We start from the raw sequence: 24409 nt of genomic DNA on the forward strand, positions 1-24409 counted from the left end.
CAGGATACCCACACATCAAACACGTTTAAGACTGTCAACCCATCACACTTTAATATAACGATAGGGGTCCGCACTGGTGTGATCAAATCTGGTTGTAGGTAGCTTGCACTTACTCTACAAACTGGTTTGTAAGAGAACTGTTTCGACTTGAGACGGTTTCTCGTTTTTTTCCTCAATATATGTAACGTTAGTTCAACTTTATCCGTCAGGTACCCTATATCCGTTGTGTTGACAAACAGGGTATATATAGGGATATTAAATCGCTGGACGATGTTTTCAAATTGCAATATTTTCAAACTATTGCAGTTTGAAAACACCGCCCTTCGTCTTGATTTCCTAATATAGATTGTTTTAAAACAAAGGTTAAAGGTGAACTAGCGTTACATAACAAGACAGGAATTCAGTGTAGCGACAGTTGGTAGCATTCATAAATTATTGTCCCTCTGTATTCAAATCAATTAATATGTTTAACAACTTTCCGGCATATGAATGTACCAGCTTCATAGACCCGCAAGGTGGCAATATCTTGTAGATTTCAAATGATTAGATACACACTGTTTGCACCAAGCGTTATTTGAAACTACCATCAGTTAAGAAAAATCAAATGAAAACGTCAGAAGAAAATGAACATGAATAAATGACTAAACAGAGAAATAAACGGAAATTTCAACCTTTGAAATATACTTAAATCCAACCAGTTTGGGCTGTCTATAGAGGCTTCTGAAGGATGTTACAGTTGTGCGACTGCGTTCTTGTTCGTGTCTGTTGCTGTAGTTCAGCACCAGGGACAGCGACCACAGATGCTCAGTGGAAGAAAAGTCTAGAGAAACAAGCCTGTCGCGCGTTCTATCGCTCTTCCGATGAAAATGTAAACCTTTCTGCAAGTAAACAAAAGTCGCTGGTTCCTTTATCAGCACTGGAGAGGCCGCCAGCTCTAGATTTCTAGTGCTGAGCCTCAGCCTGCTTCTACCTGCAACTAGTTTTGAGGAACAACAGTAACGTGTTATAGAACCCGTGAATTTGAACATTTACCTTGATTGGGATCAACACTTATGGACATCAGGGCGATTTGATGTAGCTATCTGACGCCAGTAGAAAAAAATGGTCATCTAAGTCAAGTGTCAATATTATCCATGTTATTTAGGAAGATGCACGTTACTTCTTTTCATCACGGAAGTATAAATTTCCTTTAAATTTGATTCCCAAATTCCAAAATTCTTTCCGCTCAACGAAAACAACTCATTGGTAACGATCCGGGCGCCTTATCTGTGCGTGTCAAGGGCGCAACGTAGCGGAATAAAAGAGAATGACGCAACAATACTATTGCAAATATGATTTTACATTGATTGTTTAAGAGCGACCCCTAGCAGTCAATGAAATAAATGCTGTAGATTGACTAGAATGTTACGTCATTGCTGCACATTGATTGGTCAATTGATTCACATTGACCAATCAGCATATAGCATTACTTGATGTGCGGTAATATTCATGGTTCATACCCGGTATGTACACTGACATGGCCAATCAGAGTCCACATCACATGGAGACCGCACAACACAGTTTCTATCCGCGGTGAAAATGAGTGCGACCGAAATTTTGAATCTTTTCGTCTTGTTGTTGAATTGTTGCCGCCAATTTACACCAATTATAAACACTTAATGCGAAAGCCAGCGAGACATGAACTTTTTAGATCGTATTGTGACTTGACACTGTTGTCAAAGTAGCTGCGTATTGATTGTTCAATTAGTTTTCGCTGACCAACCAGCTTAAAGTATAGCTTGATGTACGGTAATATTCATGGTATTAGCCGGTATGTACGCTGACATAACCAATCAGCGTCAACATCACATTGGGACCGCACAACACAGTTTTTATCTGCGGTAAAAATGAGTGCGACCTTTCACCCTATTAGACACTGTAGACACTATTCACATTACAGATTTATAGACTCAAGGAGTGTTGTTATAAGGTCCTTGATATACTTTTGTACAATTTTGTTCTCTCCTCACAGCGACGACCAACCTTGTTGACAGTATGGGTGACGTCTAGCGGCTGTCATAAAAAGTGCACCCATTTTCTTGGAAACACGGTCCGCACTTGCAAGAGAGTACGGCTGGACTGTATACTAGTATCAAGGAGTATTAAGTATGGCCAAGGACTATGGCACACCATGTAACGATATAAGGTATACGTTATGTTTATAAGGGTAAATGACCCATTTCAGCTCCTCCCCAAGCAGAAGTTGGTGGGGGAAGATGGTGGGGGTTATGATATATTCTAATAAGCATTTCCAGACATGTTGTGAAGGTAATCCAAGATTTTCACTTTTCAACATTGTATAAAGATACGTGAAAACTGCATGTTTATATAAAGAATGTTTTCCCTCTCTATATATAATGCATCAGAAATATAAATTGGGTCAAAGTGAGGTGGTTTAATTCTCAAGCTGATTCACACTAGCACAACCTTGTACATAGAGTTTTGTATCATACACAGCCATCTAATTTCTTAAGCTGTGACATAACAGCACAAGTGCATAGAGTTTGAATACAATATGCAGCCATCTACATTTGCAATATTCTTGTATACTGTACTCGTGTCAAGTTTTCTTCAAACACCAGGCCCAGAGTTGACCCTGTGATCCATATGTCGACTACCCTTCAAGAAGAGATTTCACGCTAGTTCACCTTTATCCGTGGGGTGACCTTTATCAGTTGTCTTTAAAAACAGCACATTAAGGAGTATTAAGTCTGCGGACTGTGGTTTCAAATTTGCAATATTTTCAAAATATTTCGATTTGAAACCACCGTCCATCGGCTTTATATCCCTAAATACGTTTTTTCTTAAAAACAACGAATATAGGTTACCCTCGGATAAAGGTGAACCAGCGTTAACCTAAACTTTCCCTAAATGGTGCATGTTTTTACTGCCAATTTTGTTCAAGAATTCAGTTGTCAAAAACAGGCATCAATCAGAAGAGGTTAGATACTGGGAACACTGGCAAGGTACTTCTTTTCATTTGAGTAATAATAATCTTATTTTCCAATTCACCCAAGTAACATTATTCTTTTATAAGTTGGTCAAACCTTCTTAATACCATCATATACATGTACCTATGTTAACAATGTTATTTTTGCTATATCCTGGCAAAATACATGTAGTAATATGGCTTCTGATAATACTTTTTGTATTTCTCCAAGTCAAATACAGCTACTAGGCTAGTAGTATGTCGAACTCAAATAAACTGCAGCTCTCAATCAATACAGTTCCTTTGAAACTTGAGTCCCTCCTCCTACACCCAGCCCTGATTCAACACCATTAAAACTGAATTTTCAGGAAAATAACAGGTTTAGTTCTACTCTCATCAAAATACTCTATTTTACCACAAAATACTGTTTCTATACATTGTCACATAGATTAAGATTAGATACATATACCTAAAATACTGATGAATGTATCTTCTGGAAAGTTCAACTCAAGGCACAGTGGATAAAATTGCTTCAATGATCTTAGAACACTATAAGCAGAGATTGTTGTCTTATGTATAAGATAAGGATAACATCTTGGTATAAGAGACTGAAAAGATCAACACCACAACAGTCTTCAGTAAGTCCCACACCATTACACTTTCTTCTCCCCTAAACAACAAATGTAGTGGTCCAACTCCACAATGTCCCCCATCTGAACAAAGGTTACACCATTCATTTACAGGGGGTATGGTATAAATCTTCTACTCCCACTCACGACACTGTCCCTGTATTGTATATATTTATTTGAAACATTATGCTCCAGAAATGAGGGAAGCCCAGCGTTCGTTTCTTGATGTTTTTTTTACATCTTAATGTTTTACATCTTGACCTTCTGCAGTGCATCCACCAAGATGTCAAAGTCACCTATTGGGAAGAAAAGAATAGACAAATACAAATAATCAATTAACTAGTATATCATGGTGTAAAACTGTATGAAATGTACACTGCAATGTATTCTTGTACTTCAGCTACATTGTATGTTGGTTCTTTAGAAAGGAAACAAGAAATCTTTTTAAAAAAGCTGTGCCTTGCCGCGTATTTTATGTTATTTTGGTAAGTTAGACTAGATTCTACGCTTAAAAATCCCGAGTTCCACATGTCGCCCCCCTCCCCCTCATTATCATAATTTATGTCAGATGAATTATTGGCACATTAAACAGGTTTTGTAAAACTTTTTGACCCACAATGAATATGCATTATTTTTTATTACAAACTAAGTTCCTTCTGATGCAATTTGTGATATATATTTATATAAACATGGTGAGTTAAAGCGTAGATTTATTACGCTGGACCACATACAGTAACATGCGTCTAGAAGAGCGTTTTAATACTCGCCTGGAATGTACCATTGTCTAACTAAGCCATGAAACTCGGCAAGGAAAGAAGGGCCTTTGGAAGGGGCTTTGGAAGGGCTGGGTTAAAAGGTCCGTCCATGGATCCATGGAAGAAAGCTGGCGTAAAGCCTTGCCTGGCGGCAAGGCAAAAAATCTAATAATTTGTATTTAAAAGCCTTCACATGTAACACTAGTTCACCTTTATTCGCCAGGTAACCTTTATCCGTTGTATTTAACACCAGGGTATTTCTGGATTTCAAGTCGACTGACGGTGCTCAAACTGCATTATATTGAAAGAAAGCAATTTGAAACCACCGTCCATCTACGTGATATCCCTAAATATCCTGTTATTAGGTACAATGGATATAGGTTACCCTGCAAATTTTATTTAGGTGAACTAGCGTTAACTATGATGATGTTTCTTTGACACTGAAGTGTTACTGCCCCTCTTTGCCTTTTCTTAGTCTTTTGCTGTCCAAGAAAGAAATGCTAGATTGAGCAGCCCTAAAGAATTCACAAGTATCTTAAGACATGTGTCTTGATTAGAAACCTTTTCCTTGGTTGTTAAATTCATTCTGAGTAACATGGTATGTTCTTGGAGGTCTTAAACCTTCATTGATGCATAATTGTCACTGATCCTAACATCTAGAATCTTCACCATAGTGACCACCTGTCTATTGTGACCATTTTATCTAACTGGTCACTATAGACAGGTTTGACTGTATATATTTTCAGTGTCCCACCTTTGATGTTGGCGGCCAGGTTGACGATGTGGTCCTTGTTGTCGAGGATCTCCACAGACTGGGTGTAAGGGTTGTAGTGCACCGAGAAGGGTCGCGGGATGGAGTGGGACCAGGTGCTGTGGGAAGTGTAGACAGGTCAGAAGTGCCACCTAGCAAATTAGTATGGAACTGCAAGCAGTGGCTGACAGTACATACCAGGTTCTTATATAATACTGTTAAGTACAGCTTATAGTGAAGTTCTATTGTTCTGTGTACCATTAATGCTCATAATTCTACTGGGTCCCATAAGACAACAATGTTAAGACAACAATGTTAAAAAGAATGTCTTAAAATGTTCAAACAAACAAATAAACAAACAAACACCTGACTGTCCAATAAACTAGGAATGAAAAGGGAAACAAATAATCCTACCGGACTTTCTCCTTGGCGTCCTGAAAGCTGTCTGCGACGAAGTAGATGGGCTGGTACTCTGTGATTGGGTACTTTGTCACCGAGATCTTCTCCGGCTCGAAGGGTCGAATATCTGGCTTGTCAGTCAGGCAGTACTGTTGGAACAGAAATGGAGGGTGCTCAGATTTGTTAAAGCCAACTTTCACTTAAGGGCAATCACAACGACCAAAATTGGATTTGTCCAACCCTTGGTTTTATAATTGGAATATGGTCCAAGATATTTGAGTATCATTTCAAAGACAACAAAAGAAACAAAAAAATTGTTCTTCATCTAGAAAAGTTATTGAGTGATCTGTCAAATCTTTGGACACTCAACAGTAGCATCCTCTACTGGAAAGGCGTAAGCTTAGTGACCACCTCTACATAAGGGCCACCTTTTGGTGGTTGAACCTTAAGTCAGATAAATCTTTTCATTGACCCATACAATGCTGTCTATTGCACCCGTTTTGCCCCCTCATTCACTTTGTGAAAGTTCATTTATACTATTAGGAAACCTAAAAACTTGCAATGGCTACTGGGTCTTTTGCTGGATTGTTAGAGCATTTCTGCATGGGAGACAATTTTTCATGGGGGACATTTCTGCAAGTCTCATGTTTTGATGATCCAGCAAAGGAAGAAAACAAAACACAGAAAAAAGCACCCTGATCCCAGGTTCCTATCAGTTGACCTGAGCTGACCCAATCATCCCCTTGATCCAAGCTTCCTAGGACATGAAACAAATTCCATTTCACATTCATCAAGGCTAACATGACATGCCTGTGTACATGCCAGGCTAACAGTCCATACATACCTGTGGATACATGCCTAGCATGCCTGTGGAAACATGCCTGTGCAATTCCTAGAATTTTTGCAGACTGAACCTAATCTATACCATTTCGCTTGCCCCTGAGGCGTCGCCAAAAAATGATGCTTCCCACCTGCAGCTCTCCGAACGATGACAGCAGTCCCGCGCCGTACGCCTTCACCTCCCCGTCCTGACGGCACAGCCCGAACTCCACAGTGAACCAGTACAGCGTCGCCAGCTTCATCACAAAATCATCCGGCGCGCCGAGAGACGCCAACCCGATCTCCTGCAACAAGCCACGGATTTTGTTTGTATTGCATAACCAGTAAACTGCCTTTAGAAATAATATATCTCAGTTTTGTCCAGCCAGTAAAATGGTGAAAGAGTCCAAACTGATGGGTTTGATCCACTCACACAGGGAATAACCCTCATAACTCTTATTCATAAATGTGGTGCCGGTTCTTTAACGTGCTTGAGGTGTGGCTTTCCCCATTTGCTTTCCTGCCAATCTGAGAGGGTGTCCTTTCCCAAAGCTAGTTATTTTCACCTCATTTTCACCTGGATGGAGTACCTTGCAAGAGTGCACAACATCTGGACCTACTTAGCCTCCATTGCAGTCTTTGAACGAGGCTGGTTTTTATTTGGGGTTGGGGGTGTGGGGGGCATTGTTTAGCGATTTTCAATGTTAAGGTTGTCTTATGTCAGGAAAGGAAGTTTGCAGAGGAAGGGATTTTGCAGAGGAAGGCAGTTTGCTGTGGAAAGTAGTCTTGCCCTGTTTCCAAATGAAAAACAACCCTGTTTGAAGACTGCATGGGGGCTGGGACCTACTAGGGATTCAAACCCAGAGTCTGGGTTAACAGGCCCTAACATTGTGTTTACCTGTGAGAACTGGGCAAAGCTTGGGTCAGCGAACAGAGGCGCGTGTCCGAGTAGCTCGTGACAGACGTCCGGCTCGGGCGTGTACAGAGGCTTGGAGTGGTGGCGGATGTACTGGGTGGAGTGGAACACGCGGAACGCCAGTCCTGCCAGGAAGTCACGCGAGGACAGGAGACCGGCCACGGGCCGCAGGGTGAAACCTGTGCAATCTGTGGGGATGGAGATACCAAACATTAGATATTTGTAAAGACAGATATGGCCACACCTATTTAATTTGTTAATTCACGGATTTTTTAAAGCAAAAATATTGCAAGCTGACATCATAAATGCAATGGGCAGGGAGGAAAACTTGAATATGACCATTTCCACTCAATAAACCTGAGTGCACCAAGGAATACATCTGGTCTTCTGGCTTTGTTTTCATGATCTTGTTCCAGTTAAGTATTTTTTCTTCGTTTTTAAAAAAAATCTTTGAACTAACATATCAAATGGGTGTGATCTAATTATTCTATATGTATTCTCTGGAAGGGGTTGCTAAAAACTGGATGGACATCACTATTGGACTAAAAGACCAGATTTTGTACATTTAGTGTGTAAGGTTTTAAAATTAAAACTGACCTTTGAGAAAGTTGGAGACATCTTCCAGCTGTGGGATGTTGTCCTCTCTGTTGAGGAAAGACATTTTTCTGTCAGTGATCTACATGTGCATGTATTTGATATTGCATTTTCTTTCTGTTAATCTAGTGTGCATACTATCAACACTTAATGATAGACAACTACAGTTGTCATTCCTATCATTTAGCTTATTCTGACTGTTTCCAAGGTACATGTATGATAATGACAATGATTGGCCAATTCTTCACCTATCGGGCAGCTCTGTTCTGTAGTGAACATTAATTTAATGAGTCCTAACCAATCAGGTAGCAGTAACTGGCTGATGGTGAAGTGTGATTGGCTGGCTCCTATCCAATCAGGTTGCCTGAACTCCAGACCTACCTGAATCCACAGTTCTCCATCAGTAGAGGGAAGACATAGTTGTGTTCACGGCAGGCGTGAGTTGGGTACAGCTTCCTCAACTCGGTGAAAATTTGCCGCCTGAAAAAAGAAAAAAAAAAAAACTTTAAAAGAAGTTCACTGATGAAATCATACAATCTAAAAGTCATTTAATTTATGGCAAAGAGATTTAAACTTAATGTTTAGTATGTAGGAACTCTAAGGTGTCTAAGGTATCTCACCATGTGTTGATCTCTTGTTCAGTGTACTCCACTCTTGGAATGGGTTGGCCACTGTACAATAGACAAAAAGTACATAATGTTTGAAAACAAAGTTGACATAAGTTTGTGTCAACCAAATATCACACAAAATCCCACAGTCACAAAGCCATGAAATCACTACAAGTCCAGTCAACAAGTCCAGTCATTTGAGAACGTAACTGTAACAATTCCCCTTGTGCTGAGTGTAGCATGCGCAATCTGTGAAAAGTCTTTGGACCTCAGTGTATGACTTGATTAGGAATCAACCCTGAAAACTACTGGAAGCAAGCACTTTACCAACATTGCACTATTTGGATAAAAAGAAGGAATGATTCATCTGACTCACTGTTTGTAGTTGAAAGCGATGTCTGCGAACTCCTTTCGGCGAGCTCTGTAGACGGCATCGGTGAAACCCTGAGAGAAAAACAGCAAAGGAGTAAAACTTCACTTTCTTCAAATCAAAATCAGATAAATTGTTACAGTCTTGTGTTGCAAAAAATCTTACAACTGATCATAGAAATATTTCAAATCTTGCTTTGGAATACATTTTATCTTGAATGCTAGTATTTTCTCTTGGGCATTGCAATTTTCTGTATTAGATATAGAGCATGAATGGGTCTTCACGCTTACTTTCATCATAGCTATAGTTTAAACTCTATTGCTAGTCAAAGGTCATTGAACAATTACTAAAAACTAATGTCTGTGACACTATAAAAAATATGACCCTTATACAGCTAGTGCAATATATAACAGCTACTTTCTTGATTTTAGTCAGACAGCTACTTTCTTGATTTTAGTCAGACACTCAGCTCTTTAATATCAATCAGACACTCAGCTCTTTAATATTGATGAATAGTGATTGGTCAGATAAGACTAATGTACTTACAGGATGGTCAGAATCCAACTCTGATCCGTAACTCAGAATCTGGTTGGCGAATCTGTCCAGATCCGAAATCTTTCGCGGGAACCAGGGAACTGGAACAACACAGCACACGGAACTCAATACACATGTACAAAAAAATAAACGAAAGGACTAGGTTAGAAATATTTGATTCCCCAAATAATGCTCCGTGTTTAAGGACCAAGTGTTTCAGGCAGACAGGAGACAGACTATTCTGCAGAGGAGAAAACCAGTATAGAGTTAGGCCCCGTTCATGATGCAAAAAATCAAACGGTTCTATCGGTTAGGCCTGGAAATCCGACAGCAAACGACAGGAAACGGTTTGCATTTTGCGTTCACGATGCAAACTTGCAAACCGTTTCAGTTCCTTGAAAAGGCATGGTAATGCGACCTCTGACCCCTGAGGTTGTTGTGATCTTGCCCAAACTTGTACTTATGTGTCAGATTATTGGTCTTTCATCGAAATTGAACCAATATCTTATTGAATTCGAAGCTGGGTCCTGTTATGACCTTGGAAATGCCTCTGAAAATATTGTGGTCCCGATATATCCCATTTCCATGCCATTTCTATGACATTTCCACTGGATCTCCTGACACATTCCCTTGCCATATCAGGACTGTTGGCTCCCCAGTCGACAAGGAGGCGGCCCGATAATAGAAACGAATTTTACGATTGAAAACGCGGCCGAAACACCCGAATGACAGGTTAAAAATTGTACTTTTCCCCCTTGGCGCCACCAAATATGAACGCACATGCCCGGATGTAAAACGGATCGCGCCGCTTTTGCGTTCATGATGCAAATTCGCAATTCCGGATAAGGAAGAAACCGTTTCAATACTATGTCGCGAGGAGGTTCCGAAAAAAACGTTTCCTATCGCTTCAGATCCATTTCAGAGCGTTCATGATGACAAAACTTATCCGTTTCAGGTGGCCTAACCGATAGAACCGTTTCATTTTTTGCATCATGAACGGGGCCTTAGTATAGGATGGATAGTAGGTTACAAGGTTTGTGTCCCGATACGTAATTCAGTCTCATGCCTTTCGACCCTTACAGTATTACACCAATCACCAAAGTCAACATCACTTTGGCTTACGTACATGTACCCGCGTCGGCGTGATCTGTACTCCCGAAGATCACGTTATCCCAACAGCAACAAATCAGATCACACAAAACAACAAAAACACAGTCAGACATTACGTTACAAAATTATGACAACATTGTTAAACATGATCTAATGAAGGATGGTCTATATTGTATATTCATGTGAACTGGAGAAGTGAAGCAATTCAGAACTAGAATATAACCAGACAAGGATTTTTGTTGTCATGGAATCTCCTCTGTGTTGGTAGTACAAAGCTAAACTATCTTCCAACACAAAAGTACACGTATATCAATATTTCAAAGACCACTGTTGCCTTCTTCAGGACCAATACTGATGGCCAATCAATTTAGAATATAAACTCGAGAGAGTTACGGACACCTGATCTTATTAACAAGTGATCTTCTGGATACGTGTCGTCAGGAATTGGTCAATCATTCCAGGAAGCTTATAACGACCACCATCTTTGTTCAGTGATGGCTGGAGCGCTTATAGCTCTTACAAAGTAAATTGAAGAAGATTTAGTCTATACTTCTGGATAATTATCAAATTTTGATTAGACGTTTCGAACGGTGTCCACCGTGAATTGAAAATGAAGTTGTACAAATTTAGCGGAACAAGGAATAATTCTTATGTTTTTAATAAACAAAACAGGTAACGGCTATGGTGTTCTAAAATAAACAACACAGGTAATTCATTGTATCCTGGATGACTAATCTTCACAATCTTACAAAAGTAGTGCACCTGTATGAAGGCCACAAGGATTTTTTATGTTATTTACCTGAGTCTTCCGTGGTGGTGTCCCTGCTGTGCACCTGTACGGAGGCCGCGCTTGACCTCAGTGCTTCCAGCGCCGGTTTTACGCCGGCCGCGTTGGGGTCGAACCTCACGAAGAACTCGTATTGGTCGCGGTTCCTCTTGGAGGGGCGTGACTCGATGTGGGTCAGGTTGATCTTGTGGGACTGATGATGCAAGAAACAAATTCAATACAGAAAAGCAGGGCAGAGATTGAGATCTGGAAGGATTGCAGATTTTGAAAGTAGCGATCTGCATTGTAGTCTGTCCTTATTTTGTGCATGTATAGATATTTGCTCAAAAGATGGTCAGGACTTTAGAACTTTGATTCATGTCACTTATATTACTTCTTGATAAATGGATCTAATGAATAGATACTAAATGCGAGACCTGAGGCCCTTGAAACATTCTTACCATCCTGAGTCTCTGTCAACATGATCCTTCTGGATTGCAATTTCTACTGTAACACAGTTACACAATGTCATATTGTTCCATCAGCTAACCTCTGTTACCATTTATGCACCAGGTTAGTACATCCACCACTTTAAAAAGTCATGTTTGACCAGAACTGCACTACTTCACAGTGCAGCTAGGTGTCTCTGTTGCAGTGTGAAGAATGCAGTCCCAGATGTGACTGAGTTTGTATCCCCCCTCATCACAGCTCATAGATGATGTAGTAAACATACCTCAAACAGCCTGAGTGCCTTGGCCAAGGCTCCAACTTCCTCATTCACTGAGAAAATCACCTCCATAGTCCCCGCCATGTCTTCTCCTTCCTTCAGGTAGGAACCAGTTTTCTGCCCCTGGGTAAGGCAAGAAAAGGGATTAGACAACTAGGGGTTACTGGTTTGATTCCTGTTCATTCACATACACTTCACTACCCGGTTTAGCGTTCATCGCAGGGTTGCAGCCAGCCTGAAATCATTTTCTGTCCCTTGATTTTGAATGGAAATCCAATCGAGCGCCAAAGGCGTTCCTAGGAAGCCTGTGTGAAAATCAACTCGCCCCGAACGGTTCGGACCGGTCCGAGGGCAGTCCGAGCGGTCCGCCTACGTCAAAGCCGTCCGGCCCGCGAGGCTGCCAGTCCGAGCGCCGGGCGGTGAACCGTCATTAAGTGGTTCAGCACGTTCGGCAGTTCAGGACCGCCGGACGCTTCGGGCGCCGTAAAACACTTAGAAAAAATTGCCGCCGCCCTGCCAAATTTTGTCTAAGTCCCTAAATTGTATGAAGCCGTGCGACAGCGCCCCCTTCCGTACACTAGGCGCAGCGGCCAGAAGAGCAGTAGAGTCCGTAGGTGAGACTATTAGACATTGTTAGAGGCATGTTTTACGTCCATTATTACGGGGCAACAGCCAGAGCGGACGAACACTAACAGTAATAGCGTTGCACTATCGCCAGAACAATACAAAATGTACTATGAAAATTTAAAAAATTGAGATTTTTCTACCTTCAAATCTACAACTTTTCTTCTATATTATATTTTGGCCGCGACTAATGAATGGGTGACGTGTTTTCTTGTACATATATGTCACCACGCACGGCTGTCTGAAGTGAAGAGTAGAGTATAATACAATACTCAATAGAGTAGCAAAAACCAACTGATGGGTCTTCTAGTAAAGTTTACATACACTTATAAAATGCTGTTCATTTTCCAATTTCCAGCTTACAGTGTTGAGTCACCCTTTGAAGAATCTGCTCCGCTACTCAGTGCAGTTTTTCTGCATGTGCGAACGTTGCTCAGAAAGCCCGGCTGTCCAGTGTGCGAGATGATTTTGGAAAACACGGCGATCCCAGTTCCAGGCTGCACCCGCTGAAATAAACAGCGGGTTGATTGACATCCCGCCTGTGAGGCGCACGTGAGCGGCGCTCTGGTGGTCTTCCCACCACACATTGGCCGTTGCCATGGCGCCATGCTGGCGGCAGCCGTTTGATGTGTACAGTGTGGGACAATCTATTTACTGGCTAGCCAATCGCTACGATTTGTACGAAATGAGCCGGAGACGTCGATTTTCACTGCAAATAATGAGCCACATGATTGGTTGTAAGAAACTGAAACTGAAATCCTATGCCCCACTATCAAGTTTCTTGGAAATTCATCTGAATATGACGAGCCAAAACACGTTGTTCAACCACGTGATTAAGACAATGCCAAAATTTTCGCAGTTACATATTGCCACATTTTGTGACATAATTTACGTTGTGGGCCCTGTCCGAGTTTTATGGACGGGAAAATACGTCTGGGAGAACTGCGACAAATGCCTGTTTGTCTAATGAAGTCGGCAGGCTTGCTTGCCGACTTGCATGTCGGCTTGCTCTCTCCTTGCAGGAAAATGTTAGTCTCTACCAGTACCAGACTCCGGGTCGCTGGAAAACCGTAGAAATAGAATGAATAGAAGAGTAAGCCGGCCAGGGAACAGTACGCGACCTGCACAGTTTGGATTGTCCATCACGCCCATGCAGCGTTGAGTACGCGGATCACACCTACATGTTTATCCTCTCGACCATTATTAAAGGGTAATCTGCCACGAAGTACCAGTCTTTGTATCGTATCTCGTACACTACCAAATGCCGTGCATGCAGCATATAAAATCTTTATTGACACGACAAAAGTAAAGCGACTTTCGTAACGTCTATAACTAAACAGACATGTGAATATCTATAGGTATGAACAAGTCATTGTTACGAAGTCTGTTCTCATGAAGAATGAATATGTTTTAGTCCTGTTTGTCTCTTTATTTTTCTCTAGCGATAAATGAGAAAAAAGTCTTAAACACGTAACAGCAGATACCGCTTGGATAGTCGCAGTGGCATGGCGAATAAGAATTCAGCACGCCGTATTTCGTTTCTAAATCACACGAACGCTATATTGTCCGTTCTGCTGTCGTGTTTGATTTACTAACTACATTGCCCACGCCAATAAAATCGTTGTCTTCCAAGCGCAGTGTAATAAAGTACTATAAGAAGAATAAACGACAATGCTATTGTAGGTCACCCTGGCACCTGAGGTCTTCACCACACGACTCGGGATTGATCATGCTCGCACGGCGTTAAAACGGGCGGGGAAAAGTTTAACAGACCACCATTGTTTTCTGTAGAACTAAATATAATCTTTCTACCCTATGATTAAATAATTGTCTCTGGCGCTTTACAAATAAGACGACATTGAGTTGCGCTACGTTTCGATTGACTGTCATTGTACCAAGCGACGATTCTGTCCAAATGTGCAATAATACGGGAGATAATGTTGAAAATGTATTTAGCATCTTTATTGCCTTTCATGGCGTCCGGCATTATCTCGCCTTGTGGACAATACCTAACATGATTTGTGAAGTGCAATATTTTGAATGTTTCTCACTTACCAAAATTTCCACCATCGTTTGGAGTCAAAGCGCATGCTTTGGCCGGAAAGGAACTTGTGAGCAGTACCTGGTTGGATCACCTGTTGGACGACATGTAGCAGCGAGACTTCAATCGACTCTCTGAAAACGTGTTGAGTTTGACCAGTGATATTCCCCTTGACATTATATCAAGAAAGTGGGACTAAAAACAAGTACAGTGCTGTGTCACGCTGGAGTACGGTATCCAAAACAGGACACGGGGAACGGTTAGCCGAACATCTAACGCCACCATTTTATATGCATATTGTTGTTAAAAGCGTTAGAACTACTTTATCATTTTGACCTGTACTTAGCTTTAAGAGCATAAACGTACAATAAAAATTCGAAAATATATTACTCGTTAGTCGAAGCGACGACTGGATCAAGAAACGCCGTGGATGGCTGCATCCAGCACGTTACACTTACAGAAGGAGAGACTATGCACTACCCGTGCGTCGCAAATTGATAGGGGTTGGGGATGGTGACGCACAATCTAGGGGTCAGTGTCATGTTCCCCTGAGAAATTTGGACGCTTCATCCTTCGTAATATGAAAGGTTAGACTTAGTCTGAACTGCCCTGGATCGGGCCAGGGACAGGCGGATCTCAGGACACGCAACAGTGCCTCCCGAACCGTTCTGAACGTTCAGACCGGCTATCACGATTATTGTCAGCAGGGTGTCAAGCTTGAAAGACTCCCCTGTCTGCCCCTGGGGATAACATGAGCATTGCGCGTGCGTCGCGGTCATTTCAAATTGAAAACTCATCAGCAAACCGTTTCCTGATGTCCTGTGTTATTTTTCCGCTTTTTAGTCTTATACTAAGGCTAAATGTACAGACTATCATGGATAAGTTGGAAGAGGTGTCGCGTGAGGGGTTTGTACGTTGTCGTTTCGGGTCAGGATGCATCAAACTGCCATGGAGAGATGGAAAAGGACTAGCAACACAAACAATTTGTGTGGAATTATGTTCTGGTGCTGTTCCAACCGACTGCCGAAACTTCCGTGGAATACGAACGGACTGGAATGCAAACATCCCTTCTTGTTCAAGACTGAACTGGTAAGAAACTGTTTTACATCGTTTAGCTGTGTTACCAAGTGTGTTAGATGTGAAATTATCAACAGCACAGTCAAAATCCTGGCTAACTGAAGGCATGTATTTTTTCCGCACTTACTGGGACTCCTGTGGGCTGTATTATGCACAATGTTGTTTCAGCACCCATTTTCATGGAAACACAGTGGTATGATGACGTAATTTTCACTTGTTGCAGCAAAGAGGAAGTCATGTTTCCACGTACCGTTGCAAATTATATCATAAATATAACCTTCTCGGCGAAGATAATGATGTGATTATGATCGTCTTACAATTTCCGCATACACCACTGATCGGAGGTAATTTTAAATCCATGACGAAGGTAACGAAGTTGTTTCCTCAATGTCCCGGGTTTGATAAAACCTCCCTGGTTGGGGGCAACGTTCTCACGGGTCGGACATGTCGGAGCCAGGCGGATCTCTGGACACGCCACAGTAAATCCCGAACCGTTTGAACCGTTCGGACGGGCTATCGGGATTATTGTCAGCAGGGAGTCAAGCTTTAGAAACTCGCCTGCCTGCCCCTGGGGATAAAACCTGTGAAATTCCAGCGAATTTGTTTTCTTCTCTGTACTTCAGTAAGTGTATCTTGGTTGTGTACATGCCCAATGCTGTGTAACGACTAAACGCACAGAACAAAGACTAAACTGTAGACTAAGCGTAATCTGAATTAGCACGTCAGGTGTCCATGTCCATGCTTCATATAGAGTAGAGAGAGTAGAGTACAACTACAACTGAAAAATATTAATATTTGAGGTGCACAATGATTGGACCGAAAAGTATGACGTCACTCCCCCTATAAATAAGAGATGCGCGCAGGAATATATCATTCTTCTGTGTGTTGGCCCTCCGGCAAAGTCTGGAGCCTGAAGGGCGGTTACGTTAGCTAGATATCTATACTAATTATAGATACTGATACAGGTACAAAGTTAAGGGGTTCATGACACAAAGGGAAAAGGAAGGGCTCAATAGCCAGAGATGGCAAAGGCGGAAGACGACGATTTCCGCATCACTCATACTGGAGGGCCAATAATTACGCACCTCAAAAAGGATACTATCAACGTTCCATAGAATTACTTCTCCTCACCATGGCATACTAGTAACTTCCTCCCAAGGACGTTATATCCATGTCCTCACGAGCGGAATTTCCTCGACAATAATCCTCCCCGTTTAATATTGTTCCTCCTTACCAACTTTTCAAAAAGCGTTTATTTACTTGTGCCGCAAGTACTAGTAAAGATTTCGCCTGCTATTCACACATGTGCCTTTGACGGGCATAAAAATCTATCAAGCGATGTGAAAGTTGAAACGTCTATGGCGTAGGTTAACAATAATCCTCTAGTCCTCTAGGGTGACGTCTTTTAATCTCTACTCATTCAATCAACATTGTATGATATCACTCGTGGTACTTCTGAAGCCTTCTGAATATCGTTGATGTTACAAAAGTTAATGAAATCACATGCACAATAACTATACACTAGAGACAAGCAGATTTTACATCCTATTTGCTTTGCTGAATAATTTAAGTAGATTCTAGACTTACGGCCGAAGCTCAAAGGTGCGGCCGGACGTTGCAATTGGTGATTTTGCCACCCTTCCAGAAATTGGAGACCCGTTGTAGTGTGACATTTTGATTCCTGCCCTACGAATCGGTCTGGTAGGCGGCTGTCCCCGGAGACCAGTTTTGCTGGGATTAGGACAGAAGGAAAGCTTTACGGGAACACCGGCCAGTCTTGTCAAAAGTCGCTTACAAGTGCGCAAAGTAAATTTACTGCCGAAAGATTCCAATAATAATTGTGCAGACGTTTTATAATACGGACAGCATGACACCCAGCTAGCGGATATATGGTTGCTAATTATTTTGTCGGTCGCCACGCGATGATGGACAGCGGCACGCCTCTATACCTAAAGTTTCGCGGTGTGGGGGTGTGGCCTAGCCACTGGCTCGCAAATTGATATCTGGATCGTATTTTCCCGTCTTTGAATAACTTGCTCGTGAAAAAAGGCAAGAAACACAAAGGAAATGGGTATAATGACGACATCATTCTTAGTGGTATTCCTGTCAATGGATGTGCAAACTGTGCCAAAAATTAACACATGGAACGTAAAATAAACAACAAACAACGAGTTATAGACATGTGCGCACTTGTCGGGCGGCTGTCCCAAAGGACCGGGAGGCTTCAATCAAGTGTGGGAGAGTTCAATTCACGTATGGGGGCCAGCACCTATATCAAAACTAGTCTTATTTTAGACACGTAGAAGAATATTTTGTGGCACTAGATTAACATATATTACCATTCAATATTTAGATACAACTTTCTTTCAACAAAATACAATAAAGTTCAACACACACCAACAAAATGTTTGGCTTCTTCATAGGATCGTCTTCTTGTTTACGTTTGAGATGGGGTCACTGAACCCTCGCCGCCGCTGGGTGCGTAACGTGCCTAGCGTTGGCATGAATATATTAGGGCATTCAATGATGTTATAAATGAATCTTCTAGATTATGGACTTGAATGTATATCATATATTAGTGATAGTGTCTCCGCCACATGTTTGGTAACCACGCTTCAGTCGGAAAGACATCATGATCAGAAATCCATTACTTACGCTTTGTACATGGTTTGTGCGGGCAATCAAATGTTTCCTGGGACTCCGCACGCACATAACGTCAAAGTGAGGGCACATGTGATTTACATTGATTGTCTTGCGGCTGGTGTCATTCTGTAACTTCAAGCCGTCATTAATATTTTGTCTATAGGAGCGCTGGCGGCAGAGGGATGAATTGCATTGAAATTCTTTCTATTTTGTGACGGCATTCCGGCGGTTCAGACCGTCCGAACTGTTTGGGCAGCGATTTCCACCTCACAACAGCACGACTGTACGCATTTCACGGGTGTTTTGGAGGTACAGTTGCCATCTAAATTGGTGGTTCGCAGACGTCCGCAGACGTCCGAGCCGGCGCCCCGCGGTGCTCTGCACGCCCCCAGACGGTTCGGATCGCTTTGTTGCTATGGGAACCGCCCGTTCGGCCGTCCGGCCCGGGCGGAGCTGTACCGGCTCGAACCGTTCGAACGGCCCGCTCCAGGCCGCCGCCCGAAAGCGTTCGAACCATGCCGTCCGGGACCAGTCCGGGACGTAGTCCGGGCTAGTCCAAGCGGCCAATCTGGACCCTCTATGGCCGTCCGAACCGTTCCGCGAACTGTCGAGCGTCCGTTCCGTCCGACCGACCCGTCCGACCCCCGGACTATTGCATGGTTCGAACTGACGGTTCATGCCGGTTCGGACTAGTCCGGGACGGGCAAATTTTCACACAGGAGGTCCATGGGTATGCTCCCACAGAGAATTTTGAAATCTAGCCCCTTTGAAATGCTTTTTTAAACATTTTGAGATGTAAATTTTGCTGGTAGACTAAGTTGTTCAACCGCGTCTGTAAGTTAGTGTTACTTATCATCTATTATAAGAATGCTTCAGCACCTACAGTAGAGACCACGTCGAGCAAGGAAATGTTGAACAAGGACAAAAACAACAACAAGAAGACAAGAAATTATGTCAGGACAGAAACAGAAACCCCTGTTGAGTAAAATGGAACAGCCTGGTCGTTTTTTTGATGATGAAAGAATCCGGGCAAGTGACATCATAGAGGATGTATAAGTGAAAGGTGCTTAAAACACTTAAAAGGCACTCAATACGGACGACTTAACTTCACAAAGCGAATTTGTAAAAATCTGACTTGAAGTACATGCACATTGTAACTTTAATCAACTTGGAAATTTGGGTTGAAAAAATACCATATTCTTACTACTAGTAATATCAAACCATCTCCATGTGCTGTTTAACCCTGCAACCAATAGAAAGGTGGTAGCTTCTTTGGCATACAATAGTAGTACTAGTAAAGGTAAACCAGAAATGGCAGTTTATCTTGTTGGACAATAGGAAGAATCACTGTAAAAAAAACATTAAAATGTCACTTTTACAGACTGAGTAAAAACTGTTCTTTTCCAACTTTAACATAGCCTGGGTACCATCCTATTTCTACTGGACTCCATAACTCGCTGCCATATACAAGCATTGGTGTAAGGCCCCCAGATAGAAATCGGATGGTACCCAGGCTACATGTAACTTTAATATGCCTCGGGAGAATACTTTATCTGAATCAAATATTCACTTTTCCCACACAAAATATCCAAAAATGGAATAGAAATCAAATCTACCTTTTTGCAGCAGTAAAATCACCTCTCTAAGAAAGCGGAGTCTCTGTCTGACTCAAACTTGTTTCAGACAACCTGGTCCCCCGTGGCATCATAATAGACTATCCCAGTCTTGTGACATTCATATGACTCTTTTTGAATACCACGGGAATCACTCAACTATAGCAATCCTACTAATGAAAGGTACTGAATAATAAATGCTCACACATACCAGTACAATTTCTACTGTAAAAACTGCAGTTCAAATCAATTTTAGTCTTTGAGAGATTTTTGAGTAGCACACTACTTGACTATGAAATGAAATTTCTATGTGAATTGGTTGAATCAAGTCTACTGCTTCAAAGTGGAATGCTTGTTAAAATTTTCACATCCACAGTATTTCAATATGCACACTTGTTTGTCACAGTGTCATCGCTTAACAATTAACAAATTATACAGTTGAAAGATGAAACTGGCCTTTTCAGTTTACTCGACAAAAACTAAATGCAACCTGAGTCTTAATTTGGAAAGCTGGACATTGTTACATATTCAAATGACATGAACGTTTCAACCTCCCATAACAGAAGACATTATGCATTTTTAAATGTTTTGATTTTGAAATATAGATATTTCCTAGTAAACTTCTAATAACAATACCGTACATTGATAAAAAATTTATCTGCATGTTTTTTTGTTAAAATAAAAAGCTAACCTGTATACTGCGCCCGATTTCTTCAACCCTATTCTCTAAGTCCTTCAAGTTATCCATCCTGACACACCCTCACGATCTGGATTATCTTCTGTTGTTCGTCTCTCGTGAGCGTTAGACGTGCTTGCACACGACCGCGTAATACTCGAATATACACTGTTAAAATGTTATCGCTCCACAAGACCTTGGTACAGGGCAACTTATATGGAAAGTGGTCCAAGCTATCTATTACCAGACAGCTATTTCTGTATGTAAGGGGGGCACTTAGGGTTTTGTCAAACCTAGGACATACAACATATAACTTACACTATAATATCACTATATATTCAAAATTGACAATATCCCACGCTTTAGAAATATGGTATTACAGACATAAAAGGAAGGTATGTATACATGCAAAAGACAAGAAAACATGTAATGTTGAAAATTTTTTTTTTAAAATTCTAATGGGCCATTTGGTTTTGCCTTGTAGAGGTCAAAATGTTAATGTCAGTCTCTTCAGTCAGAAATGCCAGGCCATGACATGGGGTACTAAGTCAGGTCATAGGAAAGATGTTAGAAGACTGCTCGGAATACGGAATCAGGCATCTGGATTCATACCATAAAGACTACTTGTAACTCTGCTGTTTGCAAATTTTGTTTACCAAGAGGTTGGAGTTTTGAATCCTGGACACTGAACGGTACATTACTGGTATATGGGTTGCATAGCATTATAGCTCTTTTGACACGACTTAAAGCTTATATAACTATAAGATTCAGTATTTGTGGGCAAGTCTCAAGTATATCAAAGTTCACATAAAACTTATTAATAAGAGTTAAGAGGTCATGTGTGCAAGAAAATACAAGGATGGAAAAAAAAGTAGTCTGAAAGCTTAACATCCAAGAGAAATTGAAAAATATACAATGCACAACTCCAACTTTTAGTAAAAGTAGTCAAAAGTTTTCTATCAACAGAAACTGAGAGAAGTTCTAGTTATGCAACTTTTTTATAGTTGATTATAATTCTAGTTTCATAAATCGTCAAATAAGCTTTTAGTAATTTTTTACTACTTGTCATGTTACTACTTACCTTCAGAGTTCAGAGCTCCCTTATGCTAATGAGGGAAAGTTATGCTAATGAGGAAAAAGTAGTCTGAATGTTTGGCCTCCAAATAAAACTAACAAGACTAGTCTGACAACTCTTTTGTGCAGCACACATATATAACTACTGATGTTATGAAACTACTAGTATTCAACTTTTACTGACCCCTTCCACAATTAAAGGGCTGTGAATGCTGAGTGAATTTGACAGACCAGTCAATAAACTCTATAGATTAGATAAACGTTTGTCTGTTTTGTTTTCTTTTGAGTCATATTCTCGCATGATAATTTAATCATGAAGTCATGGGTCAAACAAATCAAAATTCTGAATGCTGAACAGTCGTACAGCAAATACAGTCGCTTGAAAAGGAGGTCTTATATCTCAAGCTGGGATGGGAGAGTTCAGTTCAGTGAATAATAGAAAAGAAATGCATAGCAGCTATCAAACTCAGGGCTCGAAATACTTTTTCTGCATACCTGCACCAGACAAATATTACCTGCACCACTCTGAATTCAGGAAGTATGGATCATGTTTAGGAACCATTGCTATTTTTCTTTCATATTTTACAGGTGGTAACAGTCAATGCTGCTAATAACAATCCATATACTCCTGATATGATATTTAATGTATAAAACCCAGTGCAGGTTAGGTGTAGGTAGACATCAGAAATACCTGCATAGCTCCAATTTTACCTGCACTAACCTGCATATGCAGGTGGTATTTCGAGCCCTGAAACTGTAAAACTAGCTTTACCCAGTTTGAGAGTACATACAACATTTCATGTCAACTTAAGGAATAAGCTGTCTTAAGACATAGAGACAAATTTTCCTTCAGGCTACAAGAATTAGTTGCTATCTTGTCCAGTCTTAACCACCTGTCAGTGATAGTTTTTTTTACTAATCTGAGTGTTGCAATCCAATGAGCTGGAAAGAACACATGAGAGGGGATTATCCTCTATTGTTTGTACAAGTGATTTCATGGTTGGGATGATAGAAAATAGACCCTAGATCTTAGATTTAGATAAAGGATATTAGAAATGAAAAACGACAACAGATAAGAATTAAAAGAAAGAAACACAAGCAAAAACTTCCTTAGCTCTAAGATAACTTCACCAATATCAGTTAACTCTTAAAGAAGCCACTTTCACAGACAATCTGAAGAAAGGAATCTTTTCAGACACCATGTCCTTTTAAGAAGGCTAAATAGTACCATATGGGAGGTCGAATTTGGTGCCTCACTGGTCAAAAATTAACTTGAGGATTTTGTTTTTATGATTTGATGGCACAAGGAAATTCCTCCAAGAAAATATCATATGAAGTTGACCCTAGCAATGCAAAAACAATCTATCATTGCAGGAAATTATACTCTACTTAATGTCCAACAAGAAGCCACAAACCAAGAAAAACTGACAAAAGTACACGTTCTGTACTGTCACAAATTATTTTAGTCCAGCTCCAAGTTGTGACCTAACGTTTCGTCATTCACGGCAGTCTGAAACTATTCCTCAAGCGTCACTTAACTCTTAACTGATCCAATCACACCTCAAGACACACAAACATGTCTTGAAGTACTTTCTACAAGGTCCAATGATAGATAATAACACTGCACAAATATTCCGACAAGTCATATTTACGTACAACTTGCGACACACTTAATTTGTATCTACTGTCTAAACAACACGTTTTTAGTACACCCAAATTCCGTGACAGTTGCATAAGAAGTTGTACTACATGACTGTAAGGAATATAGAGACAAGAAAGGACATACCTCGTCTCCATTGTCGAGTTTTGCCCGTTTTTCCGGCCAGTGTCCTGCGTCCATCTTGGATTGTTGTCCTTGACGTGTGTTTGTCATGTGACTTTCTGGTCGACTTAAATTGCGTAAATCATGTGATCGAGGTGTCGTTTTACACTCTAGGGTTTAAAAATGATATAAATCCTTATGACAAGAGATTTGCTTTATCATAAGCGTTTCTGAGTGTCGACAAAATATTAGTTTTTGATATAACATAAAACAGCTGTGGTTAATATAACGTAAGTTATTTGGGGGTCAAAAGGGGGCGTTTCCCCCAACCGACCAATGAGAGAAGCTTGTAATCTTTTGTGTTTGTTATGTGGACTATGAAATTGAAGGACGGTTTTGACATTGAATTTGCGACTAAATATAATTTTCAGACTTTGCTAATTGATCTAACAGCTTAATATGGATCGATTGGACATTGGACTGTCTTGTATTTTTGTGACCTGATTGCTGAACGAAGTGTGATATTGTAGAAGACAAAAAGATATGAATTTTCAAAGTTTCCAGACAAAAAACTGCAACTGTTTTGAGTTACAAAAATGAAGAAACGCTCTTAACACTAACAGTCGTCTGGTCTGCTGATGTAATACTAGTACTATTTCCGTATCCTCCCGGATATACACACTTGATAAGCAACAGTAGGTCTGTCAAACAATAAATAATGGTTTGAGCATTCTTCACATAGTTCATGAGGGTGCCTTTGGGCCATATCAATTAATTTTCTTGGTTCTTGCCCGTTGAAGAAAAAATGTACTCTCCAAGCAGAGGTTAGGCTCCGATTGTTTTTTTAGTCGTTTTTATCGGGCTTTCTATTTTGTCATTTTTCTTCAAGTACGCCAGGTTTTGACACAGCAAGATATTAAAAAAAAATAGAAAGCCCGATAAAAACGACTAAA

At 40.9% G+C, this 24409-nt stretch overlaps 1 protein-coding gene across 5 annotated transcripts; it reads right to left on the minus strand.

The window, feature by feature from the left end:
* Positions 1 to 2414: 2414 nt before the first annotated feature.
* On the minus strand, positions 2415 to 23649 carry LOC118406655 (phenylalanine-4-hydroxylase-like). Of its 5 annotated transcripts, none has more exons than XM_035806887.1 (14): positions 23481 to 23649; positions 11953 to 12069; positions 11253 to 11433; positions 10476 to 10490; positions 9356 to 9444; positions 8816 to 8883; positions 8452 to 8502; positions 8213 to 8311; positions 7835 to 7881; positions 7220 to 7425; positions 6474 to 6626; positions 5518 to 5651; positions 5107 to 5222; positions 2415 to 3893 (listed from the first exon to the last, which is right to left on the minus strand). In XM_035806887.1, exons 1-14 carry the CDS (start codon positions 23565 to 23567, stop codon positions 3847 to 3849), a joined length of 1410 nt encoding a protein of 469 aa, XP_035662780.1. In that variant the 5' UTR covers positions 23568 to 23649; the 3' UTR covers positions 2415 to 3846. The 5 variants fall into 5 exon arrangements, with proteins under 5 accessions (XP_035662780.1, XP_035662779.1, XP_035662782.1 ...); XM_035806886.1 differs by having other exon boundaries at positions 10470 to 10490; XM_035806889.1 differs by lacking the exon at positions 23481 to 23649 and adding an exon at positions 20636 to 20789 and having other exon boundaries at positions 10470 to 10490.
* Between the last annotated feature and the right edge of the window lie 760 nt (positions 23650 to 24409).

Source organism: Branchiostoma floridae, chromosome 19 (genome assembly GCF_000003815.2).
Source record: "Branchiostoma floridae strain S238N-H82 chromosome 19, Bfl_VNyyK, whole genome shotgun sequence".
Lineage (NCBI taxonomy): Eukaryota > Metazoa > Chordata > Leptocardii > Amphioxiformes > Branchiostomatidae > Branchiostoma > Branchiostoma floridae.